This window comes from Bombus pascuorum, chromosome 4 (assembly GCF_905332965.1).
Source record: "Bombus pascuorum chromosome 4, iyBomPasc1.1, whole genome shotgun sequence".
NCBI lineage: Eukaryota > Metazoa > Arthropoda > Insecta > Hymenoptera > Apidae > Bombus > Bombus pascuorum.
In genome coordinates this window covers 12,689,529-12,713,934 of record NC_083491.1, presented here as the reverse complement: position 1 = coordinate 12,713,934, position 24,406 = coordinate 12,689,529, and the positions used below count along the sequence as shown (strand labels likewise).

The 24,406-nt window shown below is 33.8% G+C and overlaps 1 protein-coding gene across 11 annotated transcripts in view; it reads right to left on the bottom strand.

Moving 5' to 3' along the window:
• Positions 1–24,406, bottom strand: part of LOC132906053 (calcium-activated potassium channel slowpoke) — a 108,007-nt gene that overhangs the window by 28,798 nt on the left and 54,803 nt on the right. For 8 of the 11 annotated variants that reach the window (XM_060957894.1, XM_060957895.1, XM_060957896.1 and 5 more), the window contains exons 8-14: positions 16,444–16,554; positions 13,883–13,988; positions 10,464–10,616; positions 9,295–9,450; positions 5,521–5,633; positions 349–504; positions 41–117 (exon numbers count right to left, since the gene is read on the bottom strand). In XM_060957894.1, the coding sequence (XP_060813877.1) occupies positions 41–117; positions 349–504; positions 5,521–5,633; positions 9,295–9,450; positions 10,464–10,616; positions 13,883–13,988; positions 16,444–16,554 (872 nt within the window). Of the gene's footprint in view, positions 1–40; positions 118–348; positions 505–5,520; positions 5,634–8,771; positions 8,885–9,294; positions 9,451–10,463; positions 10,617–13,882; positions 13,989–15,265; positions 15,372–16,443; positions 16,555–22,157; positions 22,250–24,406 lie in introns of all 11 variants that reach the window. The other 3 variants (XM_060957901.1, XM_060957900.1, XM_060957897.1) reach the window with 3 other exon arrangements.

Sequence of the window (24,406 nt, the reverse complement as noted above, 5' to 3'; positions counted from 1 at the left end):
ATTTATCGGTAAGGGCTATCACTAGACTAGAAAGACTTACAATTTTTGCACTTGCACTTCTTGATTAGAGTTTCGTCTTTTATATCCTCATGGCATGCTTTGCAATAGAACCACGCCCTGCAAATATATTTACAGTAATTAGTTACTTCGGAAAAATTTATGTATACATTGTAAAATAAAGAATGAATCGAAAGGAAAGCTTTTCCAGTTTGGCTTAATTAATTAATTGCTTGGTGTGCTCTGGAGATCGAAGACAAGAAATAAAACTTTAGCTAAAACTATATCTCCATGGATAAATTTCGTTTTAATTTATTTTATTCGCTGTTTTTATTACAAAATAATTCTCACCGTTTCACTTCGTCGGCAGATTGAGCAATGAAGAATCCCTGAGTATTTGCTACGATCTTGGCACCACGTGGATTAATTGATATCTTACTATCGCAGCCTCCTTCGCCCTTTATCTCGATTGCCAACAGCAACAGCTTCAACTTCGTGAAGCATAACCTAAGACGAAGCTTTGCATAATATTCTGTGTTCTTCAATAATATATGTATCAAGAACGAAGTCATAGTTACTCTCTTTACTCATAGATAAGAAACATTACACATAGTATAGTGTTTTAAGGAGAAACTATATGTGCTTAACAAACAAAGCAAAGCATTTATATCGCGAACTAAACATTCAGCATTAAATATTGATATTTTATATGTTTCGAAGACAACTTAAATTCTATTATGACTTGAAAGTACAAAGTAACATAATGTAGTGTATAGTATCATTTACATTGGTCCAAATCGCAATAAATTCTATATTCTAAACATCAAACATAAAGAATAATATGAAGCACGATAGCTAATAGATAACTAAACATATACACACAATGTATTTATTAAATTATTATTTAACTGCTATACTCGAAATCATTTGTAAATATTTTAATCTAAAATTCAATTAAAATCCAATTAATAACGTGACATGTGAGAAATACTGCAAAAAGAATATTATGGTCTAATTTTACCAATTTATAATTGTAAATCTTAATGAATATTTTACAGTCTAGGATTAAGTTGCCAAATTAATTGAACATTACTATTTATTTACATTTATTCTACTGGTATCAAAATTCTTACAGTATTTCCCGGAAATTAAAAAGCAACAACTATACAGTAATTAATAGTACACATTAGTCTAAAAGGATAATTACTAGCACGAAAACAAATCTTACCACAAAATATTCATACATAGATATTTTTGTCTACATTCATCACAAGCTTCCAAATACCACGCATTTTCTTCAACGAACAGTTCGTTTCAAGTTTCTTCTTAGATTTACTCTCGATTGACGACTTGATTTAAATTTTGTCCCTTTTACGAGAGTATTTAGAAACTTCTGACAAGTTGGTAAAAGTTTCACACGAATAGTATAGAATGTTGGTTATAGCGTGATTAAACACCCACAGCATTACAGAGCGCTTCAAGTGCATGTACTTTTACTTTCTGAAAAATTCTCCTGCAAATTTATTTGAAAATATACATTAATTTCTTTCTTAATATCGTGATATCAAGAAATGTAAGACGCTCTGTTCTGCCACCTCGGTAAGGAAAGAGACAGCAGAAGGAACATGCAAAAGCAAGCAGTGGAATAGATAGGTCGAGAAATATTAGATATATTTGAATCATGCGAAGATAGAAGAAGTCTAGTGCTGTCTAAACTAATTTGCTATAAAATATCCTACGCTAGTCGAAAACCCGGATAAGAGACCAACTAGTGTTGTTGTTGCTTTTAAGCGCAACGCGAATAATAAATGCTAAATGGCGCAATTATAATTAAGAGATGCCTAGTATCTAATAGTACTCGAGTTTAATAGATTATATTACGTATTCTGGCACACGCAAAATAAATCGTGACAAGACACCAGACATGTGCAAAACTAACAGATTTACTTTAGACTAGACCAATAAAACCCTAAGTACGCATATAGCAAGTGCTGAGTAAACTAACTTTTGAAAAATGGTGCGATCTTGTTAATCAAGACTAGGAAATTCGTGTCAACCTAACGTTCCAATATTTTTATCAAAATTCATAGTTTCATTGTAACTTGTAGTTGCAATGCATAACGATTAACCTTAATTCATTACACAAGTGGTATACACTCTGAAAATGTAAAAAATATAATTTCGTAATTAAGATAAATTACGTTATACGTATATTTTAGTTAACAGTAAGAGTAACATTATTAGATTTAATTCCTCTGTTCGCAATATGCTTTAGGGATCAACTTAAGTTTATTATACTTATACGATTATTTAACTATTCATAAAAAGTCCTTATTAAAATATTTTAACTAAACATTTTCATTGATCATTTCGATTCTCGATTATGTACAACTGAAATTATAAAGTATAAAACTGTTTCTTTTTTTCATTTCAATTTTAATATCATAGAGATTTGATAATGTTCAGCATTAGTAATGGTGCATACAATAAATGTAGTGCAAAAATCAGATAAAGGGATATAACTGTAACGAAGTATAAAGACCAACGTCTCTAAGGATTCAAAAATACTGTGTTACAATAGCAGCAAGAGTGTACATAAATCAATGACGATTTTTATATGATGAGTTGAATACTGAAATCTTTTCGTTGATAAATTTGTAGATCAAGAAATTTAACTTCGATGTTCGATAAGGGGAACATGAAATTGATTTTGACAAAGAAAAGAAGTTCGAATAAAATAGCAGAGACTCTGTAAACGGAAAAGAATCGGTAGAGAAGACTTTGGGCCAAAAGAAAGGAAGTGCTAAGGGGTGACACGGAGAAGGAAAAAAGAAGAGATACTACAAAAGAAAAAAGGTAGAAAATGAAAGAAACTCGTGAAAGAAATGTAAAGAGAAAAACACACAGCAGTTTCTAAAGAAGATGGTAAAGATCAGGTACGGAAAGGACATCTGAAGAATGGTAAAGAAAGAAAGAACAGAATGGTTAAAGAGGAAGATAGAAAGGAAAAACGAAATAAGAAAGCGTATCAAGATGGAGGAGTGGAATAGCGGCAGAAGAAATAGTAAATGGTATAGTAGAAATGTCTAGAAAAGAAATAAGAAAAGTACAAAGAAATAGGCAAAAACAAATTGGGAAAATGGTAACAAAATTAAAGAGGGAAAGAACGACTAATGTGAAATAAAGTAAATGATACCCCAAACGAGGTGCTTGTGTTTGGCAACTAAATAGAGAAATCAAATAGGATATATGATAATATTTACACTGCTCAAAATAATTACATAGGTAATTATGAATCTTTCTATTACTCTAGACAAATAAAAAAAAATGAAGTCTTATATGCAATTTGATATATGTTATTCTTACGATACTAAACGTTGACTTTATAACAATATTGAGAAGAAACATATAGACTCAAAAAGTGAACATACAAACCAAGGTGAGATAGGTAACGATTTGAGCAATAAAGAAGAGGAAGAAGGTGGTAAAGAATTGGATAGAAAACAATACAGAATAGGCGTAAGGTATAAGAAATGTCAAAGAATAAGAGTTAAAAAGAAATATACTCAAAATAACTGATTGCTTTCTGTCGGCAAAATTCATTATATTGTTAATAGAATTTGTGTGTGTGTAGAATATATTAAGAAATGACCTACTTGGAAAGTAAAACTGCGAACTCGTTCAGGATGTTTTCTATAATTCACGGTGACGTGTTACACATTCAAAATTCGAGATTGAATGTATGCGACTGATATAAAGTAGAGAGCAGCAGGCATGCGTGTACAACGAACGTGTTTTGTTAAGAGAAGATTAGAACGCTACAACTAGGAACACACACTATAAGAAGAATAAAAATAGAAAGAAATCCCGTCTCCACCCCTAGAAGAAACTAATGCATAAAATGTCAAAAATATATACTAAGTGAAATTGAATTAATAGATTGAATAATAAATTTCGTTATTTTATATTGTATGAAGCCGTAAAGACGTCACTAAAAAACAAAATACAATCTTGTAGAAAGTATGCAGATTTCGTTAAACAAAATATCTCTACAATTATCTACAATTTAAACAATATATTAACGGGCACATTTCTCAATTAAACCTTAAACATTCTAGACCTATTATATTTTCATACTATTACAGCTTTATATTTCCTTTACCTATATATATATTTGATACTATATATTTCACAAATTTATATCTTTAAACAAGATTTCTTTAATATGCAAAAATATCATATCTTACTAGAGCAAACAAACGAACAAACATAAAAATATTTACAGAAATTTCTTTCCGTATAAAATATTTTCAAAAAGTATTTTTACTATTACTTTGTATGCTTTAGAAAGTAATATTTACATATCAAGATCTTAAAATATACACTTTTTCTGGTCGTCACGAAATCTGCATCGATCTGGCATTACTACTACTACAGTATAAAAAGGATTGGTGCAAAATTGTTCCAACAAATCGGTGGCAAATACCAGCGAGCTGGTTAAAACAAAAATAACAAATGTTACTATATCATAAAACGATTCTGCCCAACGTGGTGTGAAAATTTTCCAAAGATACATTCAAAATATCAAAAGTACCAAACAAAACAAAAACAAAAACTACGGCTAGCCAAAAGAGACTCCGATAGAAGAAAAAACGTTTAAAGGATCAAAAAATAAAACCGAGGTGAGGGGTGACAAATTCTAATCGCGTACGAATATAGTAGTATATATGTACACGTTCCACAACGGAGTATCAGAGAAGTACATTAAAAAAATGTGCGAGATCAACAATATAAACAGGCAGAGAAACAAAATCTCGCACTATAGTGTCATTTTATATGTGTGTACATGTTTTGTATATTTTATATATTGTTCTGTACAGTGGCTCGTAAAAGTATTTCGATCATAGAAGACTTTCATGTATATACATATATTATGCCTGTTATAGAAAACATTTTGATATATCGTTAACACTGTAATATCACACGACTGTTATGATTACATCGATAAAATTTAAAAGCAATTTAAAAATGTACATAGAAGTTACAAGACATTTACTGCTAACGTATATACAGCAAACAAATTAGTATATAAATGAACAGTCATCTTGAACATATAATAAATCTTAAAAATGATTTTATTGAATATTCATTAAATACTTTTGATTTCTGCGAAGTATATACTTGCACAAAATTCAGATTCTTTCCAAAGAATACTACCAATATAATCATGATAATCGTATCTGATTACGGTATTTACAAAATGTTCAAATGTCTTATATAATGCACATAATGTATTCATAAAGAGTTCTCATAAGCGTTCGAATACTTTCGTAAACCACTGTACGTACACATGTGTAATCTGTATAAGAATCGGTAAAAATTGATGAACGTATCGTTACGTTTGTTACGTCCGATGCTACATGTTCGTATATAAGTAACGTATAATATGTTTGTGTATGCATGATGTTGTCGATATTGACATGTACTGCAAATGTATGACAACCAATGGCAGCGAGAACTTACTCGCTGGCTTGGGGAAATGTCATCCCGGTAAAGGACGGGGAGAGGGTTTCCGTGTACATCTCGCAGCCCGTGCCCTGCAGGTAATCATTCTGCCACGCCTGAGTATCCGGCGACTGAAACACCAACCAATCAAGCCCCACGTCATCAAACCTTTCAAAATCTACTAGATACTGACTGAGACCTGACACGAGGAGGGACGCTGACCCGTGGTCTGCATCTCGTCGTGCAGGCAAACAAGGTTGAATACATTGTTTCGCACGATTATAATCACGTCATGTCAATACGCCAGATTTATAATTTCTCGAGCAAACGAATTCATCAATAACAAAGACGATACGAAGTTGCAAAGGAACGGTCTAATTATCTTAGCTTTCTGGAAAAAAAGTTCGATTAACAGGTTTAATATAATATTCTACGAAATCTAGCTACGTTTCTTTTTTTCATATGACCTGTATGTAATTTTTAATATTTGAAGTGTGTTTTATTTCTTCGTGTTTTTCTTGATGGGCAGCAAAGATGGGAAGAGAAGTTGTTTTGCGCTGAAACTTTGTGTTTCGTTGATCCTCGCTGGATATATTCCAAATAAAATGAAATATGAACGTAGAACTAACATTATCCTCCATAATTCGTGACAGATTATGATGCACAGTTCGATCGTGTACGATCTTTGTTAAAATATAGTTCCTCGTAAATTGTACACCTAACCGCAATTACGTTGACTGATTGCAAGTCATCTATCGCTCGTGATAGACCGACATTGGCGATTGAATCGTTTGTAATACTATAAGCACCATTTTATACACGATTGAGTCCTAAAACCCGTTAGCAACAAACAGCGCTTTTTTTACCGACACGACGCGTAGAAAATTCTGTTGATCTGTAAGTACCTTCGATCCTGAAGCATAAAATTGTCTTTCAAGACTGATCGAATCGCTAGCGAAATCGAGATTACACCTACTAGCTATAGTTCCTAATGCTTACCTATCATCCAGTTGTAGTTAATGCTCGTTGTTGTTGCAAATTTTCATTGTACGTGCGATAAATTTTCGAATCGGACGATACCATGGAATATTAATCTTAATAAAAAATAAAATATTCATAAATTTAAGATATGAGTTAGGTCTGATGAAAGTTCTCCAAATATAAGAAACAACTTTCAATTCGGAATGATTATTTGCAGAACCGTACCCTTTATGTATCCGTATTAAGAGATCAAATTTTTCCATACCAAATATTGTTCGTCGTTTGCTTTTCGAAAACTTCAGCACTGATCATGTATTCTGATTTGAATAAAACTAAGAAATTTTCAGGAGGGACGAAGTTGTTTAATTTGGCTTTGGACTGGTTCATATATTTGATCTAACGTTTACGATACTTGGATACGTTTTTGACTTTTTGGAAAAAGGTTACCATATAATAAAAAGCTTTCCGTAATTACACAATCGTTTCAATAGTCGTCGCATTTGTACAAGAATTGGATACGATCAGTTATTCAAAATGATGATATATACGCACGCTTCAATGGTCTTTCAAATTTCCAGATTCCAGTTGTTTTTCTAACTCACAAATAAATACAGTTTACTCTGTGGAATTTCCTAACTAACTTTGATCTCTGATTTATATCTTGAATCGCATTCTTCATACTACACAAGAAGAAAAAGGAACAGAATAATACCTTTTTATTTCTTCGACCACTTAAAATTATTTTAAAGAGAAACGTTTGATTTGTCGTGTCCTTCTAGACCATGGTACCCGATTGAATTCATATCGCACGTAAAACTTACAGAAAAAGAGTGAAAAATACAGAAACGTTACTGAAGCGATTAGAGGTGGCTTACATCGATTAGGTGTAGAGCACAGATACGTACTGTACAATATACAGTTAATACGTTCATTTAGTATAGATACAGATATAGATATAGATATATAGATATAATCCATATAATGTATATAGCGGAGTGGAGCGTAGTGAAAGACATAGGCGAGGCGAAGCTTTATCCCTTTTTTTTTCTTTCCGATTCAAGAGACTGTGAACCTTTCTCGAGTGATTCCGCCATCGTTACGTGGGTACAAAAAGAGCGTGAACTGGTCGACCGAATCTATGTTGCTCTGAGACAGGGATTGCTGCGGTGAGAATTCTTCAACCAACTATACGTGCTTTTCTGAGAGGCTTTTTTTAGCCCGGCCATTCCAGATTCTACGTTCATTAAAGTGAATACTCCGCGAGAAACGAGAATATTTACGGAGCCAAGGAACCTTCACAACTAAAAAGTCCATTGGTATCTTCGACTACCGATGTGAACATTCTGTTATCTGTATCTTTTGATAAAGCTACGTCCCTCAACTGCTTAAGAAAAATTTCTAATATTAATATTATATTATAGTAATATTATTATATTAATATTATATTTTAGTAATATTATTTTGATAGAAAGCTTGGATCAAATAAAAGTTACTCTTCTTGTTAATTATTTAAGACAGGAACAGAATTGTTATCAAGAATATGAGAACTCGAAGCCAAAGAAATATGTGAATAATATATGAAAAGAGTAACGTGTTACATTATATATTTTTCAAATTTATCTTAAGCGATTGAAACTAACTGTTGATTATATCTTGTAGATTTTGTTCGATTTTAATATACCATGAGATAATTAACCGATTTAATTTTTTACAATTTAAGCAATAATAAAAAAAACCGTCTAATTATTTTTACTGTTATGAAGAATTCATTTAACAAATCTAGTCATAAGCATGGAACCCTATATTTCAAAATGCAGTTACGTACGTAAAAATTTGTAATATCGTTTCGATATACATACTATAAGAAACTATAAGAATTTCTGAATAAACATTATCAATATGTTTTTAGGAAAATAAGTACCTTGATTCGAGCCCTCGTTAAAAAATCATAGCAATATGAAACGTAACAGAAACTATTAAAATACGATATGAAATAACGAAACTACTTGAACTTTCTCGAATTTGGCAAATTATCGAGCGTCCTAGTCGATCACTCCTCTGTATATTAGTAATTAATTATATCTTAGCAAAAATAATTCAAAAGGAATAAAGAAGAATTAATCAGATCTAATATAAACTGATAAAATAGTTCTCGTATTTAGTGAGTTGTTAATACAGAGAAATATAATTATACAACGACTCCACACAAACGAGCGGAACCACAGAATCTCGTCTCTTGAATCAGATATGCAGGTATCTGTTGGATGTTGGATTGGTCATGGACTTACTCAGTGGCTTTGGCAAAGGGCATTCCAATGAAGGTAGGGCTCAGTGTTTCGGTGTACATCTCCATTCCAGTTCCACGCAGGTAGTCATTCTGCCAAGCCTGCATATCGGGTGACTGGTACCAATCAACCAACCATTTCTAAATTACACACGCTCCTATGCATGTACGGATTCGCGCGTTTGCTCACAGTGACACAAAGATTTCACATCTCGATATTTCGTTCTTTATTCAATTTGCGTATATTTCGTATTCGAATTGGAATTCGATATAGCCGGAAGATAATAATTTTCCAACACTAAACATAGTGTCTAATATATTTTTGAACACGATGAATGTGGAAATAGAAAATAATGTTGTTGCCGATCATCGGTTATATAAAATCATGAAATAAGAAGCGATAAGGATCACGGGATCACTGTGAACAATTTAACAGTGAAAAACCTAAGGAACCTTGTTCACACATGCATAGATGAAAAAATCGGCAGATTTTCAGTCTGTCGTCCGTAGAACGACATTCTACTGACCGTCTTGAAGGAACGCATGGCGAATAGATTGGCCATCATCGTGCTGAAACCCGGCGCTAGACAGGACTGTGCGATGAAACCCAGCTTCAATTCGGCTAGGCAAATCACGTCGTCGCCCTGTTTCCAGTCCCATGATGGAATGTTTAGTAAGTAGGCCTACAATGGAAAATTATAAATCACCGTAGTAATATTTGCCATACACCGTGCTTTTGTAGGATTCAATAAGTTTAACATTTATTTTAACATAGTTGTATAATTTGAGCTGTCATGAATTCTAATCGTTCAAGACTACGTAGCTCGGTGGCATCATTTTTAAAGACAATTATTATTTTTCAGAGAAATTTTATAGATTTGCAACAGCGTATTTTTGGAAACTTGAATGACTTTTTGGAAAATATACACTCAAAAATTTGGATTCGATTCTAATATTGAAAGTCTATAAAAAGAAAACAGAACTGAAAATAATGTAGCTCGCCAGACGTTACTAGAACGCTAGTATCAGTGTACCCGTTGGATACAGAAGATACAAAAAAAGAAAGAATATGAAGCATGTTCGCAGATACAGAGGATACAAGAAAAATACCAATAATTACTATACACAAGAAGTGCTGCAGGCCAGAGCTTTCGTGAGTATCTCGACCTTTGTGGTCATACCTCACAGCTACGCTCCGCCCCCAGGGGGTGGCTCATCAGGGGGTGGCGAGCTAGATAAATTGCACTGTTGGCTTTTTATCGGTTCATTCGGAAAAGGTGTAGAGATTACAGTCTCGATTCTTTCGACCTTAAGGAATTTTATTTTCCAGCCTTCTCTTCTCGATATCAAATAATATAAATACAAACTAAGCAAACTACATACAGAAATAAGAAACATTTCAACTGTCGCTAAAAAGAAAAGGGAAATTAATTGCAAACGCAACTTTACCTTTATCGTACTAAAATTCTTAAATAAATACATTTAAAAATAAAAGTTTATCTAACGTGGCAGCTTAGGAAGTATAAATATAAAGTATCTCCGTAAGTTTTCCATAAATTTCCATCGTCCAAAGTTTAATTAAAATACCAAAATACGTCATCACGATGAACATTTCAATAATGTTCAAACAAAAATGTTATATAGCTGAGACAGGAACATGAGTTATGAATTATCAAACGATTCGTAGAAGAAATACCTTGTTGTGATATTGCATTAATTGAATGATAACGCGAATGTCATCCGAGTAATTCTTGATGGAGATTACACGCATGATGTTTGCCGCGTCTTCCGCATCTGGATCTTGACAGTACTTGTTCGCCAGTACCAAACACGCATCTGCCTCGTGGACCTAAAAAGGATTGAACCATTTTGTTCTACGTTGCTTTTTTAACCAAACAATGAATCGAAGGAGGTGTATACGTATTTTGGGATGGGGTCGATGGTTAGAAAGCAATTGCAAAATAGAAACTGCTTTTGAACAAATTTGAAACTAAGAAATCGTAGCGAAAGAAAATCGTAGCGCAAAACTTAGTCTGTGTGATCGGTTTTATTCAATGCGAGTATAGCAATTATATAAATAATATCAAATGTTCGATACATTGCTTTCGAATCTGGGATACAACCTAGTGAATGTTCAATAATTAGTGAATAATTAGAAAAGTAAAATCCACCATATACGCGGTATAATATGATTTTCTAATCAAGTGAAATGTATCGGGGTAGAAATGAAGGAAGGAAGACAAAAAGAGCATGGAACAACTAATCTCTGATTACATTGAGTATGCAGGAATATGCAGCTACGTCTCAAAATTTTGTTGTAAGCGTTAACTAGTAAATGTTACTATGCGTCGTAGACACGTAGGAACAAATGCACTTTTTCAAAAATCGACATGCATATATTTAGAAAAGAATCTTAAAAAATGAATATATTTTGTTAAGAATTTTTATTGATATCTTATTAATATTGTGTCCTGATTTACTATTAGACTGTGGATTTTTATGCATTTATAGGAAATTTAAAAGTACAAAAATGTATGGAATTTACACAATATGCAAGAATATATAAAATATTGAAAATACTCATTTCAACATTTCAAAATGTGAGTTTACATAGATATTCGAGCGCAATCTAAGTATTATATTATACAAATATAGTTGCACGTATCTCCGACGCATTTTGAAAACAATAGCAAAGTAGGAAAGCAAATTGTTGCGACATTCCTTAAATACATGTGAATCAAACGACGAATTGCTAAAATTCATGGTATCAAAGTATTGTCAACATGCTCATCTACTAATCTGACGTAAATTTAATCGTTGTAAAAGAAATATTGTACAAATAGCCAAGCATACTATTCTGTCATTTTTTTTCTTTTTTTTTTTTCTTAATGCAGAATCTATATGATATACTTAATAGAGAATCGTGACTCGCTGTTATAATGGAAAACTAAGTCTCTAACAGAAAGTAAATTCTTAGAAAGTATAATTAGTTACTTAAACTCCATTCACAAGCACTTACCCACCTGGATTGACACGTAGACACGACATGGTTGTTATCCAAAGGTAGTATACAACCGTCGAGAGAATTTTTTTCACATAATTTCACACAGACGACAGAACGTATGCATGTTAACACGCGTTAGAAGAGACTAAGAATATTTCCTTTACGAGATCGAACATTTTTCGCTGGTCCCTGGCGAAATTTGATCGAAGAATCGAATTTAATTGCAACGATACAGTTGTACGAAAGATGTTCAAAATGTTAATGTTCGTTATGAAACTTTTACTACGAACGTTCGTGAAGTATCATGTATGTTTGTCCGATTAAACTTGTACGAGCTATTACATATTGACGGAACACGAAAGCAGATGACAGCATAGAAAGCGCGTCAAAGGGATTCCATGAAACATCGTCAATGTGCACAGAAGGGAACATACAGGCAACAACCATTTTGGAACAACAACATTTGTCCTTTCGCAGAATGTCAATTTTCGAACGACTACTAATTATTAGAAGCAGCAACCATGACACTATATCCTCGTACTTCTTGTGATTAATAATATGACGATGGCTAAAGCAGCATCTAGAATACAACATGTCTCGTTTTGACTATCATTCACATAATAAAGTAGGGATCAAATGAGAGATGGTTCTAATTAACCTCCGTTTTTTTTTTTTTTTTTATTTATGTGAGTGCTTTTACGAACGTGACAGAAACTTCATTGAATTCTTCATTTTCTAAAAATTAGTCTATTAAATTTCCAAAAATTAGTCCTATTTTAAAACATTTGATATTTTCATAGAAAAATATTCACGAATTTAAGAAATCAAATACCATTGACGAGTGAGTTTGAAAATATCACGTGATAAACTTCATACGTTGTTACATACATTATTAAGAAGTAAGATGGTTTCCATTATCTTAGAGAAAAATATAAAATCAGATAAATGGAGGAAGCGAAATGATGTAACGAATGGTAGAAACCTCCGACTGACCATCAAGTTCGGAGTAAAATTACAAATGGTTTGGGAATGTTAATGATACTGAAAATGTAATATTTATAAATAAGAAAATGGCTAAAGGGAGTTAAGTGTTAAAGAAAGTTCGTAAACAGTGGAACTTTTAACACACATTGTCAAGAGGCATAAAGTTCAAAGTACAAGTATAATACTACGTCATGGAAGCTGCTACGACACAAACGGAGGAATACGACAATTCGATGATCCTGTGGATGTTGAGCACAAAGATGTATATCTATGTACATATATATGTATATATATGTACATATATGTATGTATGATATGACCAATTAATCTAAAAACATTTTTGGAACATTTTTGAGGCAATTGAAAATACATAAAAATTCTTCACAACGAAATATCAGAAAGAAATTTCATAAAATTAATCCTTTTAAATGCAGTGACTCTATATCCTTTAGACAAATCTTACAGTGTCTTGCATAGGACATCGATTGTTATAAATAGTCGTGAATAAATTGCGGCTTCTTTTGCGACATTGAAATCCATTTCACTGAAGTCCATTTTGTACATTTTCGATATAAATTTTTTCATAATTTTATTTTTATATTAGTTTTCCGCGCAGAATCGAAAAATCTCGGCTAATATTAACTAAACATCAACTACTTTTAATTACACGCCTCGGTAAATGTCGAAAGTTCAGTACCAATAATCGGTATTTTTTATTTTAATATTTAACCTATGCTTGTGTAGCTAAAAGGGGTCACTTTCATAAAATAATTCTAACTAAAGTTCACGCAATTTGTAGATACTATGAACAAACATTAAATAAAAATTGAATCATAAAAATTGTCCTCATTGTTATCATAAACTGAAATAGAAAACAGAATAAGTTACAGATTGAATGCTTTTCGCCAACGATACGTAGCCCAATTTTCAACAATTTTGTTACTACTGTGGTCAGATTATACACACGTACGTATATATATATATATATGTGCACAGTGGCATTCGCCAAATAATACACAGGTTGATACAAGTCGGTGTAATTATTATAGGTTTTGTCTTGCATATTCAGAAGAGATAGGGAATCGAGGATTATTATTTGATTTGAACAATTAGAGTATCAGACTCACCTTGACCCTTTGCAGATCAATGGGGTTCATGATGGTCCCCTGAAAGAACTCCACGGTGGTGAAGTGCCGTTTGAATAGTCCCTCCAGCTCGAGATCTGGTGGTTTCCTAAATGGCACGGGCCCGACAAAATGATACGTTTCTTTTCATAAATAATGTTCACCTCAGATATCGGTGGACGCCTTTTTTGCGAGATTTCTCGCTGAGTAGGCCGCCAGAGATGGGCGGAGATTCGACTTATAATGTAAGTGGTATAAACGTAATAATGCTGTCGTGTTTGTCAGACCTTCGAGGAACAGCAGCCATCAAAAGCTTCTAAAAGCTTTATCGATACATTATCTACGTTTCATCATTTGAAAAAAAAAGAGAAATTAAGTACACTTCCTCGGAAGTCAAGGATATACGATATATATATATCATGTAGTATAATAGATCTAAGTAAGTCTCTACTGCACGCTGATTCGGCTCCATAGCTCATTACAGCATACCATGCAGTCACAGGCAATTGCTTTCTACGTATAAATCGTACATATATGCGTGTAGTATGTATATACACCAACATATATTATATATATATATAAAGTGATTTTTATAAATGATTAAATGCGGTTCTCTGCGTAACCTCGGAATATATGAAGAAGCATTTTGTTCGAAATATTCGTTCCCAAAAGTGATGTCATACGATAAAAACGACTGTTTCATAGACGATGATGAGGATAAGAATATTAGTAAATGGTGAGATAGATATAGGTTCTTTTAATAATTTCTAGAGTGACAACAGCTTTTGAGCTCCAAGATCGTTCAAGATAGAAAATATATCAGAAAGAATGTAATTCGTAGTCGAGATTGAAAAATACATTCTTGAATGAAGCAAATTATTCCTTTCGAGATTTTTCTGTAAGACACTCTCGATGAATTCTTAAAGTACTTCATCATATCTGATCAATTATTCCAATTGTTCGTCGTTACATGACACCACAAGGAAAAGTCTAATACCTAGATCCCAAATAAATAGCGGTCAACCGTATAATTAGTAACATGAAATAGAAGAAGAATAGAAGGAAGAAAGAAGGTTGTAGAAATACAAATCGAAAGAAGTAAAGAAGAAGATGTATAAACCTGGCTACAACTAAGAACGCATACGTTTTTTATGTACACTTCCACGTCATGAATTAAAATACGCATAACATATAGACATCTATATATCAGACATCTATATCGTTCGATCGATATAAGATTAAATTGTTGAGTAAATAACCGCGCAAAAACCTAAAAAACTACAAGGAAATAAGAAGCACGAGCGGCCACGCAAAGAGGAGATTGGTATTAGGTTGTTTGATTTGGTGGAGGTTTTCGTGTGATGGTTGTTTTAGGGTTCGGGATACCTTGACACGCTCCAGGTCCACAGCATTCATCATAGTGCCCTGAAAAAACTCCACGGTCGTGTAATGCCTCTTCAGGAGACCCTCCAATTCGAGATCTGGCTCTTTCCTGGAAACACAGATCACTCCTTACGACAATGACGATCAGACCATCGTGTTCGAACAATCAAAACCGTGCATCGGCGCACCGGGTGCCCTTGGCTTCCCCTACTTTGTACATTTCTCTGTGCATTCAGCTCTCTGTTGACAATGAAAACAGTTATCCTCGAAAATTCAATCTTCAATTAACATTCGTATTAACCCAATTGAGAGAAATTCCGCTTTGAAAATGAAAGATAGCGAAAATAAAAGTCAAGTCGATAGGGTCTGATCGTCTTTGTTCGTATAACCGCTGGAAAGCTAATATAATTGGGAAACCTACAGAAATCGGTGAGCCTACACTTACCCCAGTTGTCACATCATTATAATACTACAAGTTACGGTTATTCTCATTTCATGAAAATCATCGATATCGCATGACATTGTTCGATATGACTGCTTATCGGTAACGATTACAGTAGCAGACTTACTTAATGTTGTATTGGTTAACGATTAGCACATATAACACATCGTGATATTTAAGGTAATTGATTGTGAAGAGACATTAAGATGTAATTTTGATAGTAATTGGATTTATATTGTACAAGATCGATCTCATATTTGTATTAAGTTATTCGACAAGTAAGATTGGATATGGAAAGAAATGTGTCATCCTGTATAATCGTATAATAATCTGTCTGCAATGTACATAACACTATGCACGTAGGAAAGTACACTGCTGAAAACAATTAGGGGATCCCACTTTGATTTTTATATCGCTATTCGTATCTATATATTCTTTCGAATATAACGTGCGTCTAATAACCATCGTCTTAAATTTAATCGTTATTGTAGTACAATCGATCTAACAAGCCCGTAGGGTTCCTTCATTTGCTTGATTGATGCAATGAATCTGTTTAGAGCAGCGATCCACTAATTACGTTGAGCAGTCTAATTGTTCTATGTAAGAAAAGGTCAAAGGTTAATGTCTGTTATAGATAGATCAATCATACAGTGGTTCGTTGACCAACATGAGATCAAACTAGGAGAAAAATGCACGAGGTCTTATTAGGTATAGTAAAATATCGGATCGATAACCATACCTATGCAAGAAGACAACTTCCACGTCGACGTCCTCGCGATCCTCGTGCAAGAAGTCCTTGAGGAAGTGCGAGACTGATTCGTAGGTGATGTGGCCACACACGACAATATGTCTGCCAACACAACGAACGAATTAGATTCCACTCCCGGTTAAGTACAGACAGTCGAAAATAAAAAAAAAAGATAAAAAAGACTTACAAGCAACTACCATGTGTACACGCTCTATATATAATATACATACATATGTATCAACCGACTAACGATTTCGTTACGTTTTTCTCTCTCTGATTACCAGCCAGCCGCTTTTCTGCTGTTTCCATTTGCTTTTCTTTCTTTGAACACGTTCCTCGAGAGGGTACACTTGTCGCGATGCCGCTCGAGGGCGTAAATACGGTCAAATGAATCTGCGCGAGAGCAACACAACCGAGTGAGAAGAGAAAAAAATATGGATATCGTTGAGAACATTTTTTTTCTTTTTTCGTACACCATTTTAGTCTGCTGCCACAATAACGAATTTCGGTGAAGATCCGTGTCGATTGATCGAATACGATACGTCCGTTCGAATGAAATTTAGAATCAAATTATACACTTTGCAAATGTTGCGAAAAACTATTACTTGACAATTAAGAAAAATCGCACGTACTCCCGTTTACTTTTCTTTTATATATGTATATATGTATAAAAAAAAGAAATATATATATATATAGGTGTATATATATATATATATATACATGTAACGTAGACGTAAATATAAGTAGAACTAATTAATGGACTAAACTTACCAGAACTGCGATAGGAATTGGAGTGAGTCGTTTTAGCCAACTAATGCGATCGAATAATTACGCACACGCGCTCGCGCTAGCGAGCACGCGCGCGCACACACAACATACGTAGGTAAATCATCTGTGCTAGACATTCAGTTATACAGACAAAAAATAAACATGACAAAAAGAACTGGATGAAATACGTAAGAGTGCAGGCTCGTTGACGTTCGATCCTTGCAATCAAGTTACAAGCACAAGATTCACTTTTTTTTAAATTTCTAATCGTGTTAATTCTACGTGCGGTGTGAATTAATAATCACATACTCTTGCTAGTACAAAGTAACTCATACAAAATACTGCTTAGAGTGACGATAACGTGTTAATTGCATCGAATAAGAAAAAAAAATTCGCCATAGACATTCCATGCCCAATCCTCTCTACTTGATGGCATCTAATGCGAGGCTCATCGTGAACTCAGCAGACACAGGCTGGTTGTGCGATTATACGATGTTCCACGATTAAACTCGATGCAGACGAACGAGTTTCGCGTGCTTTTCAACAATCTATCGTAATCGACCCACTCATTACAAATGAACGATGCAACATTGTTGCGATTTCGCAGTGGTAGCGCTATATGATCCAGCAATTTTATATTTTTGCGTTATTATATTTCGTGTGTGTCGCTCTCGTGCGTGTTACATCACTGAAAATATAATTTCACCAAATCACAAAGCGTCACTTTCGTGAAACCGCACTGTTATATCACTGATTTGACATTATTAAAACATTAAAGCATCGTCGTACTTAAATATAATTGTTATATTTATATTTATGTATATTCGTGTGTATCTATACAATTGTCACAGATCCAGAAAAAAAATCGTTCGTCTGCGTGGAATCTTAATCTGTCATAAAAATATCAAAAAAATAATAAACACACGGATCTTGTGTGCCACTGAATCCAGCATGGGCCAGAACAAATGAATATCAATAATTAGGCCTTACAGATGAGGTTATTCTTTAATCTACTATACGGGGCCGACGCTTTGTTACGTGAATGTCGAAACGTGAGTGTCGTGTATTTATGAGATAAGTTATGAGTATATCGTGTATAATTTCCTAGAATGGAGAGAGTCGCGTGTCGTTCGAGTCCTATTGCCCATGTAGAGAGAACAAATCGAATGTGGAAAAATGTTCGCACGTCGAGTTCGCACAATTCGAACTGTTACTCTTGGCAAGTATTATTCACCGATCGATTTATACATAACTGACGATGCGAACCGGGAAAATCATTTGAAGGAGTACATCTCGTATCGAGCTTGATGCGCTTCTCTATTTGTCTCGCGGTCGAGTGCGTCACAAAAAAATTCGCCGCAAGTTCATGCCTGTCGGAAAGCTGTATTTAACCAAATTTCTCGAAGAACATATTACCGATCTGATGATAAAATCGCACGAATGACAAAAATCGAGCAAAAACTGAACATACACAGTGAATACATTCGACGAGTGACACCTTAATATTGTCACTAGGACGCTGCTCGGTGTATCGAGTAGTACGTGCAACGATCAACAGTACCGCCGTTAATTATTGTCTCTGTGTGCGTATAAGATCAAGATGACTATGAATTATACAGAGTGAGTTGAGATAAATAGGTTGCAAAATGCCTTTCATAATAAGAGACGAAAACAAGGGAGAAGAATTCGACGAATTCGCCGTATTGTTGTTTCTTCGGGGATCATTGCTTTCAAAGTTATCCACGTTATCACTGCCTCTAAATAAATCTACAGGTTTCTTTTTCTCGATACGTTTCGACGAAAATCTTTAATCTTCACCATGATACCGTTCGGACGATTCAATCTATCACGAGCCATTTATTTTTACACCACAGATCTCTTTCAGCAAAAGGAAAAAGCTAACGTGCGAGAAGAGAGGAAAACCTATTATTCCGGAAAACTTGAAAAACCTGAAAGTCCAACTGGAAGTCAGAAAAAAACTGAAAAAATAGTTTCTGTATTTTATTAATATTGTCACGTAGAGAAAACGCGTCGTTGCCAAAGGACATCGATTTAGCTCGTTTGTAACTATATCTTTTAACTTTGTACGTTTGAAATTTCATTAACGTTAGCTACAACATGCAAGGGGGAAAACATATAGATTCATTTAGGAAGAGATTGATAACCTTGGTAACTCTGAAAAAAATATTCATAACAACGACAATCTAGATGTTTTATGGAGCGTATGGTTTATTCCGTGTTGGCTCACTCTGCACACTCGTATGCGTAAATCGTGTATAAGTATATTTTCATTTACATAATTGAAAGAACTCTAATTACCGGTGGTGTTGAGTTTATTGTTTGTCTTACAAAACAAGCGTAATCTCGCTAACGGAAATTATAAAATGATGTTCAATTTAAGAAGGATGTTATATGTATGGCTATACAAAATCGTCCCTAATCTAAAACATACGATTGTTGGCCCATTGACAATCCCTTCGTAAAACCTGAATAGCGCGTGACACATGATTAGCAATATATAAGTACATATATGCGTATACATACAGCCTTATATACGTGTATTGATGATATACGTATATAAAGCGTATACAGGGTGAGTCATATAAATTGTTACGCAAAGTAATCTCGGAGACAGCCAGAAACGTTATTCCTTTTTTACATTATTATGTAATAAATCTTTCGTATCATTGGAAATGCTGTTATTACATCCGAAGAACAAAAAAAAGTTAGTTATAAGAATTGAATAATCGAGGCATCTGAAAACGAAGGTGAAGGATATCTTGTACAAAGAATACTTGACAATCGACATAATTAATATGTATATATTTTTACTTATTTTTAATATATATAAAGATCTAGAATTTATTAGCTCTTAATAATGGATGTATCGAAATCCGCTAATTTTTAATAATGAACTTATAAAAATTGATCAGTTTATTAGGATATAACATAATGAATATATTAATATTTTATGCACTGCTATAGCTTATTTGATCAAATAAACGCAAAAAATTACGAATTTAAGAATATATATACGAATAATGGTACAAAATTTTTGGGAACTGGTAAATTCCAGAAGAATAATTATACATCTGTAGAATTAGTTATAAATAATAGAAATTTAATTTAATAATACAATTTAACTATCATATTTCTATTACTTGAAATAGTTAAAAACATGGAACGTTTCGTTTTGTTCCCTAGTAGATCCAATAACATTATTCGATTTGCTACATTTGCATGGGACGAGTCAGATATCTTGTGAGAAATTATCTGTAACAATTGTTGTCAAAAGCAGTATTTTTTAAACTTTCGATATTTTTATCTCCCAGTTACTAGATATTTGTAATATGTACAACATAAAGACAATACGATAAATCATAGAAAAAATAATTACACTGGTGTGCTTATTAGTTCCAGAGAAACAAATCTGTAACAATTCACATGGTCCATCCTGTGAGCTTATAATCCAAGGCGGAATTTCACTTTACCACTGTCCTTTCTCCAAGATTTACACGTAAAAACAATAATTAATGCTGTCTAAAACACCAAGGTTATTACACTTAAGTATTGCAACTTTAGGCCATATACATATATATGGCCTAAATATTAGTTGAAAATGCAGGGTACATGCTGGGCGTTGACCCTTTGCACTCAGAGAGAAATACAGCTCCAACGTACTTATTTATATATTTTCTGTGCTCTGTGCCACGTCCACGAAACATGATTGTACGAGTGGTAGATATTTGTCGCCAAACACGAACAATTTGACAATTTCATTGTACGATAAAAACACGCACGACGATTGGATACGGAAATCTAATGTCAAGTACATTATGGCGTCAAGGTAGCGATACATTCTTCTACGCCTAGGTTATTCGGATGAATTGATCTTTTCACTTGTTATGTAATTGCAGTTAAGAGAATCGTTATTATGTCAACTAAATGAAATTCGAAAAACGAGGAATGCAAATTAATTCATTATTACACAGACATTGTATCCTTCAAAGTATAACTTTAATTAAAAATAAAGGATTCAAAATATGAAAAAAAAAAAAGAAAATAAAATGGGTATTACCCATAGATTTCTAATATTTTTAATTAAAATTTCTTTATATACCATTCGCTCCTCGTTGTTCGTGAAGATTCGAGGAAACTAGCGCGATAAAGCCGTATTTGTCCCAAGTGCGGTCAAGTAAACAAACAAGCTAACACCAGTTACTGGGGTATGGTGAATCTGAGATGGTAATTGGACTAGCTGATTGACTGATAGTGTCGGTGGACAAGGGGTAGGGAATTGTGTTCTCGGGGACTGTGGAAGCACGGTTGCATTAACGTTCACTGACAACTAGTTCGAAGAGCAGATACTGAACTGCAATTCTGCGATTCTAAATCATTGCCTCTATACGTGTATAATATAATATGTGTATATTTATATATTTACTCGCTAATACCGTAAATATATAAATATAATACGTTTATATATTTATAATGCATCATATACGTGTGTATGTAACGCGCGTGCTCGTGCCCACGCGTACGTGTTATGTATATTATGTTTACACGTGTGTTGGGTGTAAATATAAAACGTAACGGGCAATCCAAGGAATTTCTTTTTCAGGCTTGTCGTTGTAAAAGATATAGTATTCTATTCTGTGTATCTGTGACAATAGAAACATATCAAGGGGTCGTGTAGGTAATCTGACATCGAGGCAAATGCGATCGTGTGTTAAGTACTTTAGATGTCCAGGTGCATACGGACAAAAAATATGGCAAATTTCATGATGTCGTGCTGGAGACAGGGAAAAGGCTATTGTAGGAAGATTCAGGTATACATCATATACAAGAAGGGGGATAGTATGAACAGTTTGGTAGTAATTAGGACTGCGAAAGGTGACTCAACTCGGGAAAGCTAGTTGGTTGGCTGTGTCTCTCACCTGCGACCTCGCTCGTTCTTCAAAGTGCCGCCATACTTGTTTCGCGTCCCGATCAGGTCAATTATCTCGGGGATACAACTGGCGAATATGGCCTACACCACGTGATAGAACAGAACACAACACTCGCATCAATACACTTGTGTGACAAGGGTGGCAATTTGTATGCTTTATTTTTTTGTTTCTCTTTTTTTTTTTTACATAAGACTCGGTCATGTTTTTTTTTTCTTTTTTTTTCTTTTTTTTTTTTTTTTTTTTTTTTTGTGAGAACCGGTATCGTCTCGTCCAGTCGAAGTGATCGCTAAATGCGTCGTACACAGGTGGTACCTTAGCTAGTTTTTTTTTAGTGGGTTATATTTTTTCTTTTTTTCTGAGCTGGCGAGGGGGAGGAAATTTGCACTTATGACGGAAGTAAGTTTTGGCTCAGCTACCGGGCTGCGCGGCCACTCATAGAGACACGATTAACAGTGCTGTACCGCTATGCGTGCCACGGCCCAAATAGTTAATAGATATGGAAACGAACACGTTCCAAATAAAGGGCGGGGTAGGTAGGCTACCTACACCTAGGTCCTACACTCCTACACCTAGGCCTAACGATAACTACACGTGCCGACACGTCTACCTAGTCCATTGGCAGGTAGCTCGTATGTATTCGTTGAATTTTGCGCGAATTCTTCGATACAACAGGATTCGTTTTCCCTTTTTCTTTTGTTTTCTGTTTCTTTTTTTTTCGACGGTTATATTTCGTTTCACTAGCTCTTCACAACGAAAAATAATCGCTTCTACCTCTATGTGGATACGTATGAACGTCGATGAACGGATCGAGAAAGCTTTAGGAGAACATTTTCTTTTTTTTTTCCTTTTTGGATACAAATCTTTCTTATTTTTCCTTCTTTTTTTTTGTTTTGTTCTGTACGTACGAAAAAGTACAGCAACCCCCTGTGGTACGAGATATCGTATCGAACAAAGCCGTTTTACCGAAACGAAATTTATAAGGAATTCAAAAGAAGATATTCCTATTTGACGAGGGTACAGTGTCATTGCATGACTCGATATATCGAAGTTATTCTAGTCATTGGCCTCGTGAGATCGAAAAACGCGTTTCAATGTGCACTGTGTCGTTGCCGCACGATAGAAAATATTAATGCACTATTCTAATTTTAGTTAGAGAGCAGTTAGCGAGCGATGTTAGCGTCTGATTAGTTTATCACTCGTCTATATTAGCGCTTCACACAATCGATGTAGCCTTTAGAAATGTACGAAATAGCAAAAGTAGACATAGTTAGTATCCTTAGAGTGTCATTTCGGCTATGCCATATTATCGCAAATGTTAATGCGATTCTCTTTCTTCCTCTTCTCGAAGCGATCATAGGATATTCTCGATGTATGTGTCCACTTCGTATATGATAAACTGTCGAACTCGAATAACAATTTCGAAGCTAGTGCACGTCCTATAATTCTACAATCTTTTTTATATTCTTTTCTCTTTTTTTAAGAAGAAAAAAATCGTCGATCGGCCTCTTTGGATTTATAAAATAAATTTATTGAGTCAGGTGTATTATGGTCGATGAATGAAAGATTCCTTCGCCAAAAGAGAGATACTATTGCTTTTTTCAAACGTTCATTTGTACGATAGATGGTAAATTGATTAAATGATAAACTTGATGTTATAAAGAATTTACTTAGACAATATAAAACAGTTTATAAGTGCATGATGTTAAGATGAAGCTGTCATTATAATATTAGTTAAAATTTATAGCGATGATGACAATTAAATTCGATTAATGATGTACAAAAGTAATTATACGTATGTATTAAATTCAATTCGTTATATGAATTCATTATGTAATGATATATATATATACGAATCCAAAAAATCGTAGTTATATAATGGAAATTTGATCAAGATTAATTTCTAGAATTATCTCAACCTTGGCTTAGATCTTTCACTTGTTCAAATTAACGATACATCTTCGAAATACTCACAGTTTTATTAAAAATACAAATATCCATACTTTTTTCTATGTCGACCATGTAAAATAGCAGTTCTCAATCAACATATTGCAAATATACAAAAATGTTTATGAAATGTTTCTGAAATGAAAAAAAATATATAATACAAAAGATTTCAGAATATTGTGCATCCAAAAATATACAAGTTTATATACAATATTTCAAACGTAAAAGTAATAGATCATGAGAGATGATGAAAGAACCATTTCTTATCTAATATACATATTTCATCTCGCTTT